This window comes from Maniola jurtina, chromosome 8, assembly GCF_905333055.1.
Source record: "Maniola jurtina chromosome 8, ilManJurt1.1, whole genome shotgun sequence".
Classification (NCBI taxonomy): Eukaryota; Metazoa; Arthropoda; class Insecta; order Lepidoptera; family Nymphalidae; genus Maniola; species Maniola jurtina.
This window is the reverse complement of record NC_060036.1, coordinates 3,382,052-3,393,884: the sequence shown is the minus strand read 5'-3', so window position 1 is coordinate 3,393,884 and position 11,833 is coordinate 3,382,052. Positions and strand designations below refer to the sequence as shown.

The following is an 11,833-nucleotide window of genomic DNA, read 5'->3' as shown; positions in this document are numbered from 1 at the left end:
TATTCCTTATTAATTACCTACTTAGGTACGTGCCTTTGAATTTTCAAGATTGTAGGCGGGAAATATCCTATAGCTTTTGATCAGTCAGTCAGTGGAACTTCAATACAAACGAAAACAAATCAATCTTTTATCGCGTTAAAACAAATCTTTTATCGCGAAACCAGATTTTTTACAGGAGTTACTTATTCGGTATTTTCAGAGCGTTACCACAAGCAGTTTCCGAGAAAACGGCCCTGACGCAAGGACCACAGCAAGGACAGACAGCAAAGAAGATCTTATCAAGTTTCTGTTTTTTCCAGTTATAATCAACTAGCTGATACCCGCGACTTCATTCGCGTGGCTATAGGTTTTTTAATAATCCTTTAGGAACTCTAGGATCTTTCGGGTTAAAAAGTAGCATATATGTGTTAATCCAGGGTATAATCTATTTCCCTTCCAAATTTCAGCCAATTCAGTCCAGTAGTTTTTACATACATACACACAAATATATATATACATACACACAGACATACAAAATTTCGCTTTTATGATATTAGTATGATTGATCATTTACAAGATACAACACTAAAAAGATAAAAACCATTATATGAGTAATTTACATAAACGATAACTACTTAAATTAAAGTATGGTCATGATTCTGAATCTTAATTAATATAATTAACGCGTTGGCAAATAGTGACACACTTTCGTGATTACTTGATTAATTTACCTTTATGCACCAATTTCGTTATGTCAGTCTAATCTAAGACGCAAGCCCAAAGTTCCACAAGAATTTAGGGTTCTTTTTCCTTGAATTTCTATACAAGTTAGCCCTTCATTAGTTTAGGAGCTACGATGCCACAGACAGATACACACGTCAAACTTATAACACCCCTCTTTTTGGGACGGGGTTAAAAGTGATATTTTTTATATGTTGGTACTTGCGGTTGCTTAATATTCAAATGAAATTGGAACTACGTTTGTAAGGAGCGAGTGACGGAGAGACCCCTCTTAAAGGTCCTCTTAATCGGGGTCTTAATTAAGCTACCTAATAGACCTACCCAATAATAATGAAAATGCCTTAATTACATATTTTCATTATTATTGGGTAGGTGTCAATACCCAATAGCCAGAGCTAAGCTGCGGTTAAAAATCACGATTCACGTCTCTTATCACTTGTGCCAATACCAACGCGCAACGTCCATACAGCTGCCTGACTGGTTTGTCCACTTGCGCCCGATTGATTTAATGTAAACGCAAGATCTTAACCTCTTTCATCTTCATGTTCACCTGGTACTTCATTATCGATTTATAAGAAATCTATAATGTCATTTAATACTATTTAAGTTGGCTATTATTGCCATTTAAAAATAACTACTTAAACATTCAAATTGGAATTAAGTAGTTATCTATTTACATACCAAACTTCCATGTTCCAACTAATGATACAGAATTCAAGGATAAATTTAAATTTTGCTTTCTTTTTACTGATATTTTTTTATATAAGTATTATAATATTTTTTGACAAGTGTAAAATAAAAATCTATAACACCACCGACAAGTGAAGGTTATAGTAACTAGAAAAGAGCTGATAACTTTCAAACGGCTGAACCAATTTGCTTGGATTATAGCAAAGAACACTCTCGATCAAGCCACCTTTCAAACAAAAAAAAAACTAAATTAAAATCGGATTAGTTTAGCAGCAACGAGGCCACAGACAGATACACAGATACACACGTCAAACTTATAACACCCCTCTTTTTGGATTAGGGGTTAATAATACCAATCAATTGTCAAACTATATTTATATAAACAGGTTATATAACTATTTAAACTGATCAAGTGTGAGTCAGACAGCACAGAAAGGGTTCCATATTATCGTAAAAGATATAACACTATATAATTTTATTTTATTTTAGTTTGCATGGCAACCGTTTTGAAATCTTGGTTTATTATTGGTTGTTACAGCAGCAATCGAAATAGTAACACTAAAAATATTAACTTTCTTTCTACCTATGGTTCTTGAGATACAGCCTGCTGACAGACAGGTGGACCAGACCGCGGAGGCTTTGCAATAGGGGCCCGCTGGCACACTTTGGATACAGAATCCGAAAAAGCACTCTGCAAACTGCACACTGTTTGAAGTGGTTTATGGTTTAAAACTGATCAGAGGCTCCAATCAATCAGCAGGATAAAATGAATTTTATGTAAAATCTTGTAACATGTTGCCTTACACAACAGCTTGTATTTACTTAATATTTCAAAATTGTATCAGCTTTTCTGTTTTTTAAATCAAAAATAGCGAGCAACCGAGCAGGCAGGTCACCTGATGTTAAGTGATTACCGCCATTGAAAGGCCAGCAATGCGTTGCTGGCCTTTCAGGAATCTGTATACTTGTTTGTAGCTGGCATAATCATAGTGATCATGATAATTTTAGTTATTGGGCTACTAATGCAGATGACAATATTATTTTGACCTAATTCCTTAACTAAGTTTTTATTGTAATCCTATAGAGTTAGTAATCTTGTCGATATTCTGAGGATAAGTTGTTGCCCCCATTGATAAATCCTAATTTAATTAATTGAATTTAAATTGATAATCCTAATTTAATTTTCCTAGATTACTTAGATAAGTGTGGTTCACCATCATCATAATCAACCCATTGCTGGCTTACTACCAGGCATGGGGCAATGTTTCCCTTCACCATTAAATGAAGTGATATTTACTTAAAATACACCTAGTTGAAACTGAATTATGATAGGTATTCTAAATAGGATATCAGACAGCAGTTGTACATAATAAACTTTGTTAAAAAATCAACAACAAAATTGAGTATATTGGGTCAACAAAATAACCAATTAATAAGAATAGGTTGTTATGGCTATACTGTCATATTTAGTCCATGTAAGCCAGACTAGTAGGTGTAGTTAGTAGTTACTTTTGTAATTATAATGGAAATCACTCACCATAGTTTGAACATTAAAAATTAATTAATGTTAACAAATCTATCACTAAACAACTTTTTGAACATGTACTTACCTACCAAATGTAAATTTGTTAATGTTAAAATGAAGGAAGGTTGTTACCAAATGAAGTTTTCTTTTTGAGTAATAAACAGAAAAAGTGCTTTTGCAAATGTTTTTACATTTTTGCTCATAAACTGGTTCTTCTTTCACTATTGAAAACTGTAAAGTAGTAACAAGCACTGCATATAGTTACCTCCTGCTAACTTCACTCTCAACTGCATTTATAGAAAATTATTTAGCAGGAGCAAAACTGCACTTGCTCGTTTTACTTTAAGCCTTTACAGGCTTTAAGCCTGAATCAAAAATCAAATGTAGTCTGATGAACAACTTATTGGTATTGATAAAATACTTAATAATGAACAGACTAAAATAAATAAATAATTTAACTTAACTACTCACCTAACATACAATACAGATGTTCCATTGACAATTCTCCTCCATCCCAATGGCACAGTAACAGTTTGTGGCAGTTCACTATGCACAGTCCTCAGTTCGGCTTCCGACTGAGACAACACAGAGGGCAGCACCGCAAGCACCACTCCGTCAGCCGTGCGCACCAGCTGCGGAGCATCCTCACCCACCACTCTACCCACACCCACCTGCTGGTTCAGTATATTGATACTTTGATTCACTATAGACTGGTGTGACACACTCTGTTCCAACAACTGGTAGTTCACAAAACTCTTGCCGACAACCTCCCTGTCGCCACAGTCCCTATCATCACTGTGCACCACACTATCTTGGAACTGGCTCTGATGCACTACCGGTAACATAGACATACTACTATCTACACTCGTTGGACATCTCTGGTACCCAAAATCCCCCAGCGGCAAAGGTATCCTAACATATGTATCGTTACTCCACTCTGCTATATCACAATCCCGCTTTACACTACTCTGTCTATCTTTGTTCTCATCGGCCTGTATACAGTTTTCTTTTACAAATTGAGTGGGAAAGAATTCTCCCCCCTGGCAGCTATTGGAATCAAAAGAGTTTATTTTGGGTTCTGAGTCACTGAAGGGTTTGTAGTAGACGGTGGCGGGGACGGGCCGGTCGGGCCGCTCGGCCTGCGGGCGGCAGAGGCCCCTGGCAGCGAGGCGCGGCGCCGGCGGCGGGTCGGGCCCCGCGGCGCGCGCCTCTAGCTGGCGCGCCTCCGCCACGTACACCAGCACGCGCGGCGCGCCGGCCCCGCCCGCTCGCGGCGCCACGCTCGCCGGCTTGCCGGACATCGCTCATCACCCGCCGCATAGGCCGCCCGCGCACTAGCTGGACGCCACCGACAAGAGATCAGCCGACCTACCAGCCCACCTGACGGGTTGCCACCTCGCATCGCTGTCCACCCTCCGATCATCGCTCGAGCCCCTCACTGTATCCGGAAACCGCTGCACCATCCTCGGATCCACTTTTTATGTATCGATGTCATCAATCCTTTTCCTAATTGTTTTATGGCGGGCCGAACGAATGGGGTCTAATACTTTTATGGCGGAGCCTTCTTCGGCCCCATTGTTTAATAGGCTGAGTCGTAAATTTTTCGGAGATCACTTGTACACTACTGAATTTTAATTCATTCGAATGAGATCCATATTGACATTTAAGAATTGTAAAAAGGTCACAGAATAAAAAATATTTTCTTCATCTTTAGAGTGAGACGAATCCCTCTAACTTTATAATAATCCGTTTGATTATTGTTTTTGTTAATATTATGGAAAATGTTATTTTTCATTAACACTACGCACACAAAAAAATATCTTCTTTTCGGAATGCGATGCCATCCGAATGGAAAACACTATGAAAGAACAACGAAATACGAATTAAATCACCACCAATATGATATACGACTAACCGATAAAGGTAGTCAAAACTATTTCTTTGAGTGTTCTTCTATATGCTATACGATGAGTTGGGTTATAATAAAGTTATGGCTACTTCGTACGCACAAAACGACCAATAAAATCCTCTAAATATTGTCGCAGTCATGTATCCGATTGGTCAAATTTACTGTTTCGTCCAAACTGCCAACAATAGAGTGAAATTACCACATTTGTGAAAGAGATGAACGATACAAGTATTCAGTTTTGCGCCATCTATTTACAGTTAATATAACTAAAATCTTTTTTTAACAACAACCTTCAAACAACCAGTGTTTCCACTTAAGATTTTGCTTTTACCTTAGTTTCTGAAGGAATTTACCCTAAATATCCCCAAAAATTGTTCCACGGACACGTAAGACATGATTTGTCTCCTTATTTTTAATTCAAAAAGCTAGGAAATGGAATTTGGAATTAGCATTTAACTTGATTTAACACGTTGATCATAAACTACATCGTCAATTTGAAAATAAAATTATCCCATGGATCACAAATCAATGAAATCGTATTGATCATACCATCTTCGGTTTCAGTGTTTTCTGCTCGTGTTTCGTGTAAAGTGTCTACGGTACAAACATTTTATAAGTGAAAATATTTTTTTATAAAATCAAGCTTTCTCATTGTTAAATACAAATAAATATAAGAATGTCAAGGAACTGACTTTTAGAAGCAAGAAGATCTCATTTTTAAGTTAAAATATTTTCAACAGACACTTTTTTCAAAAGTCTTAGCGATTGTTTTTGTCGCAAAAAGCGAAAAAACTACAATTATTATGATCATTGAAATATCGTCAAATCTAGTGACTAAGTCGCTGTATGGCAACACTACGTGCCGTAGACGTAGACCTACCTCCATCCTCTCCATCCTCCATAGAACTGTTTTACCGACAAAATTTAGGGCGAGAATACATTAATGATGTGTTCAGAGTCGACACAGAAATTACATAAGACGTATAGGGTAACATTAGAAACACATCAAACATTATGAATTGACGGTGAATAATAATTAATGAAAACAATTGTAATGAAATGTAAATATATAATCACCTGCAAGAGATAATTTAAACTAATAACAGTTTTGAGCAGATAAAAAGTATGTATTATGTTTTTGCCTTCATTTTAGTTAAACTCATATAATTATTTAACGGAGGCCGAGGGTGTTATCAGGTTATCGTGGGCATATTTTTCACTTTTTTTATTACTTTGTAGGCGCTTCTAATGATTATTAAGATTGAAGCATGATCTAACCACTAGTAAACCTGGATAATAACTAAGCGGATACATCAGGATAGCAACCTTTAGACTCACCGAGCCTTTGTGGGCGCACTAACGATATTCTTGGACTATCAAATGATATTGAACTACCTGCAACTACAAACATGATAACTCTCACTTACTGCACGTGACAACTTCCAGCGTAACTAGGTAAACCTAACCTAACCTACCTAGACCGGCTCCTCCACTCCTACACCGGTCCCAAACCAACCATCTAACCTAATCACCACAATAACAACTCGTTCAACCACCAGCACCACTTTAAGTAACCACTACTCTAAAACCTACAGTACGTCTGTAGGTCTGCAGTACAGTACGACGTAAATATGGCTGAGTACCTTCACGTAACGTTACTTTTCACGGAGTCTATGACATTAAAACCTCTTTTTAATATTGACTCGACGACATATTTATCTTTAGCGAATCGCCTTGACCGGTTGGGTCCCGCTGGGTACCTACTTGTAGCTTATACCTAAAATGTGAAGTGCGCCAGGCCTGACTGAAGAGACTGCGTATTTTATAACGTTACTGAGAGTAGTAGAAAAATCTGTATTAGAAAAATAAAAAGTATATTTCAATAATTAACTATATAAAAAAATATTTCTTCTTTGAACGCTATTGCGAATAGTCTGTTATTTAATAATACACTTATTTTAATTTAGTGGAAAAGATTTTAATATTTATTAATTATTAATGTTGTTCGATCTACTATAAAACTTCATTAGATCTACTAATCTTACCCACCTCTGTTGTACATATTCGCCTGTGCATCCTAAGCTTACGTTTTAAAATAAATGATTGGCTGACCACCGCCGGCTGACAACCATAGAGTTAGAAATATTCATGGAAATATTACTGTCAAACGTTATCCAACGTAGGTACCTACCTAATTCTCTTTGACGTTATCATTGTCAAAAGCAAAAGGTTAAAGGTTTAGGTTTGCATTTTGCCAACATTTTGTAACTTGTAAATGTTTCTAATATAAAATACAATTGTGGATATCAGAATTTGATTGTAGTATTTATTATTATTCTGTATTGAATTGGCTAGTAAGACATAATAAAATCCTTCTAAGCGAAAATCTGCCAACTTTTAGTTCCTAACCTACAACAATAATGAAACGTAAAATTTCAAGCTTAGACGAAGAAGAAAAAAGGTATTACAATTAAATTATTAATTTCTCTTCAAGTTTCTCTTAATACATTGTTCTTCAGTAAGGTTACAGCCGTTCCTAATCAACTCTACAGGCATAGCCGACTGCCATGAATTTTTTTAGCATTCCGTAACGATGCCCTGCGATAACCAAACCAGGCGCATTATAAACAATATTATAAAAACAGTTAAACTAACATGAGTTTTGGTGGAATAAGCTCTACTAGTTCCGAACCCCTCCAACTGTCTGGCGTATAAGTTTATGAACTGCCATACCTACCCATTTCAGGTTAGAAGTTAGTGCTCTTTCATCGTAATATACTGTATTAATATAGTATGGTGATATAGAAGTCTAGTTGTATCCTTATATTTAAAAATTTGTTTTATGATTCCATGGTGGTATAACTTTTAGTTACTAGCAAATATACAAAACATGATATTAAGTTTATATAATCAGGGGGCTATATATATCACTTTATCTTTAACTAGATGATACCCGCAGTTTCGTTTGCGTGGATTTAAGTAGGTTTCCAAAACCTTGTGGGAACTGTTTTTCCTGGATAAATAGTAGCCTATGCTCCTTCATGGATCAAGCTATCATTGCACCAAATTTTGTCAAAATGAGTTAAAAAGATGGGCAGTGTAAAGCTAGCAGACAACCAGACACACACTTTTGCATTCATATTTATATATTATAGTACTAAGCAAGTTTTTTTTTCAATTACAGAGTGTCATCACTTCTCTTCAATAAGTCAAAGAAATTTACAGAAAATATAACGCCTCTAGAGAATGATATTGATATTGATCTAAAACCTGCATGGGTTGACGAGGATGACCAACAGTTGACTGCTGCCATTATTCCCAAAGTGAAAAGTGATGGACTCTACACTCAAAAGCTTAAACTGAAATATGAAACTTTGATTGGAACTCCAGGTTGGGCGAAAATTACAAAAAAGGATGACAATACTGACAAATTAATGAGAGCAGTTGGTCACTTGCAGAAAACTAAATCAAGCGGCTTAAATAAAAATAATCTAGTGGTCAAAAAGTGCCCTAGAATAAATTACGAGACAGGAAACGAAGGGCCTATAATATCTAATATTGAATTTCACCCAAAAATTAGTGTTGTTTTAGTTGGGGGTAAATCTGGCGTTGTTTCGTTATTTTCAATAGGTGGTGATGTGAATACCAAGCTACACAGCTTTAAGTTGAACAGCATGGAAGTAGATGTAGCTCAGTTCAACCCAGATGGATCTGAGGTATACATTTCTTCGAAAACATGCCATAATTACTGTGTCTACAATCTTGCTAAAGCTGATGTGAAAATGGTACAATTACCTAAAGCTATCAAAAGAGCTAAAACTTTCAAATTGTCTCCAAATGGTAAACTATTGGCTACAAGTGACAAGTTTGATGAAGTATTCATAATTAGTGCTCAGTCCAAAGAGTTATTGAGAGTACTCAAACTAAATAGCTATGTGCGATCTCTAGCTTTCAGTCATAATTCTGATCAACTGTATTGTTATTGTGCTCAAGGTGAAGTCACTGTATGGGACCTGTCAATGTACAGATCTGTCAAAAAGTTTATAGATAATGGATGTGTGACTGCAACATGTATGGCCTTAAGTTCTTGTGGTCAATTAATAGCCACTGGCAGTGGAGAAGGTATAGTCAATGTGTATGAAACACAGAACATCACAACTCGAGAACCACAGCCATTGAAAACAATATCAAACTTAACCACAAGGATTACAAATTTAAGATTCAACTCCTCCACAGAAATCTTGTCTGTAACGTCAAGTTATATTCCAAATGCAGTAAAACTTGTTCATATACCCTCATATGAGGTTTTCAATAATTTTCCAAAACAGAATTGTAATCAAGTCGAGACTGTTAATTTTTCTCCACACAGTGGTTATATGGCTCTGGGTAATAATAAGAGCTGTGCCTATTTGTACAGATTAAAGCATTATAAGAATTACTAAAAATTTAATACTAAAATGGTAAGTAAAAGAATAAAAGGTTACAATTTATAATGCTGGTTTATTATTACTTAAAATAATTTGTACGTACATTAAGACAAATAGATACTGAATGAAGCATATTTTATTATTCATAGATTTTATCAACTAGCTGATGCCCGCAGCTTCGCCCGCGTGGATTGGTCAGATCCCCTGCAGCATCAGGATTGAGGAGTTGGACTCCAAATTTTTTATGAAACAATGTCGCAAAGTTCCTCTATCGATTAAAAAAGAAATGACGCAAATCGGTTCAGAAATCTCGGAGATTTCGGTGTACATAGGTATAAAAACACAACTCCCTTTTTGAAAGTTGGTTAAAAAAGTAGCCTATGTTACTTCCTGGTCAATTCTCTACTTGTCTGTAAAAATCCCGTCAAAATCGGTTCAGCCGTTCCCAAGATTAGCCTTTTCAAACAGACAGACAGACAAAAATTTTAAAAACGTGTGATTCGGTTATAGTATCGTTCAAATAACCATATGACCTTAATATGCGGTAGTTATTTCGAAATTACAGACAGACACTCCAATTTTATTTATTAGTATAGATTGGCTACTCAATTCTGGAGAGATTTCTGGATATATGATAATGATTATGCTGCTATTTCACAGACTTCTCTGATTTTATTATGGCTTGTCTGGATCACCGCGACTTCAGCTAAGTTATGACAGGTAACTGGAGTACCTGGTTTACAAAATATTATACAATACAATCTGGAGTAGGAGAAATTCGGATTGTCTGTAAACAATGAAAAAACAATTTTTAAATAGGTACAATGGGTACTATGCTCTTCAAATGGGAAGACCAAAATCAATGTACCTACCTATTTTTTAACCTTTTTTAGGGTTCAGTACCTCAAAAGGAAAAATGGAACCCTTATAGGATCATTTTGTTGTCTATCTGTCCATCTGTCGTGTATCTCAAGAAAACCTATAGGGTACTTCCCGTTGACCTAAAATCATGAAATTTAGCAGGTAGATAAGTCTTATATCACAAGTAAAGGAATAAATCTGAAAACCGTGAATTTGTGGTTACAGAAAAAAAATGTGTTTTAATTTTCAAAGTAAGATAACTATACCAAGTGGGATATCATATGAAAGGGCTTTACTTGTACATTCTAAAACAGATTTTTATTTATTTTTAAACATAATAGTTTTTGATTTATCGTGCAAAAATGTCGGAAATATACCTGAGTACGGAACCCTCAGTGCGCGAGTCTGACTCGCACTTGGCCGGGGTTTTTATTCATTTGAAATGCCTGAGATCAAAAGTTGTGGAACCAGCGCCACCTCTGGCGGGATTTGGAGTTTCTTAGCGACATTGGACACACTATTATAGTCTTCATCTTATTTGATTTTAGAACCTCGTGCGGGAGTGTCCTGAACGCGTTTAAAATATCGTTGTATGGTATTACCTACTAGATGGCGTTGTCATTATGGTAGAACTAAAGAAAGGGTTTTTATTGTACATACATATTATTATTTACCACATTTAAAGGTATTTACTGGATATTGTTTTTGAACAAGATGACGCCCGCATGGATTTATGTTTTTAAAAATCCCGTGGGTACTTTTGATTTTCCAGGACAAAAAGTAGCCTATCCGTAGTAGCCCGTCCCCGGGATGCAAGCTAGGTATGTATCTCTGTACCAAATATCGTAAAGGCATTTAAACTTGGTTTTTATAAAATCCCGTGGGATTACCATGATTTAGGAATGCAACTCCTAACAGCATCAGGATTGAGGAATTGGGTCCTCGAGTTCAACGATAAAGTCTTCTTGATAGGTACCTCCAATATGAATTTATAGTCAACCCATCAGTTTTGGAGGTCAGGTTCCCTATAGCATCTGGATTGAGGAGTTGGAATCCAATTTTTTTATGGGACAATATCGCAAAGTTTTTCTATCAATTAAAAATATTTTTACACAAATCGGTACAGAAATCCCGGAGATTTCGGTGTATAAGGTTACTCCTTCGTTAATCCTTTACTTGTTTGTGAAAGTCCCGTCAAAATAGGTTCAGCCGTTCCGAAGATTAACCCGCTCAAACAGACAGAAGACAAACAATTTAAAAATGCGTATTTCAGTTTTGGTACTCCTACAGTTCAATAACCATATTATAAGGTAGTTATTTCGAAATTATAGGTATTAAAAAAATTAAAATTGTGTTTGTTGTGCGATTGTAATTTGTACGGAACCCTTCATATACAAGTCCGACTCGCACTTGATCGATTTTAATTTTCATAATGTCGCGTCCGCCAGCCGCGTCGCGTTCCACGGAAAGCGACCCACGGAAGTTTGCTCTCAAAATAACATTCTATAGGCATTGACTTAAATATTACTTCGTATATCAATGTCTAGAGGTTGTACATCTGTAAATAATAAATCACACTAATATTATAAAGGAGAAAGTTTGTATGTGTGTGTGTGTGTGTGTGTGTGTGTGTGTGTGTGTGTGTGTGTGTGTGTGTGTGTGTGTGTGTGTGTGTGTGTGTGTGTGTGTGTGTGTGTGTGT

General features: G+C 36.2%; 2 protein-coding genes and 1 long non-coding RNA gene across 5 annotated transcripts in view; 2 read left to right on the top strand and 1 right to left on the bottom strand.

The window, feature by feature from the left end:
* LOC123867882 overlaps nt 1-4,989 on the bottom strand; it is a 110,598-nt gene extending 105,609 nt beyond the window's left edge. Inside the window, exon 1 of one of the 2 annotated variants that reach the window (XR_006796528.1) lies at nt 3,407-4,989. Coding sequence is in view for 1 of the 2 variants with exons in the window: in XM_045910190.1 (XP_045766146.1) it covers nt 3,407-4,236 (830 nt within the window). In the remaining variant the exon portion in view is untranslated. The remainder of the gene's footprint in view (nt 1-3,406) is intronic. The other variant, XM_045910190.1, reaches the window with a different exon arrangement.
* A 2,069-nt stretch (nt 4,990-7,058) lies between these two features.
* On the top strand, nt 7,059-9,379 carry LOC123867413 (U3 small nucleolar RNA-associated protein 18 homolog). 2 transcript variants are annotated; one of them, XM_045909408.1, is made up of 3 exons: nt 7,059-7,305; nt 8,029-9,288; nt 9,321-9,379. In XM_045909408.1, the coding sequence occupies exons 1-2, from the start codon at nt 7,265-7,267 to the stop codon at nt 9,284-9,286; spliced, it is 1,299 nt and encodes a 432-aa protein (XP_045765364.1). In that variant the 5' UTR covers nt 7,059-7,264; the 3' UTR covers nt 9,287-9,288; nt 9,321-9,379. The 2 variants fall into 2 exon arrangements, with proteins under 2 accessions (XP_045765364.1, XP_045765362.1); XM_045909406.1 differs by having other exon boundaries at nt 8,029-9,337.
* A 233-nt stretch (nt 9,380-9,612) lies between these two features.
* Nucleotides 9,613-11,388, top strand: LOC123867408. Its single transcript, XR_006796416.1, has 2 exons — nt 9,613-9,653; nt 11,285-11,388. It is a non-coding gene; the product is annotated as an uncharacterized LOC123867408 (long non-coding RNA).
* The last annotated feature ends 445 nt before the right edge of the window (nt 11,389-11,833 follow it).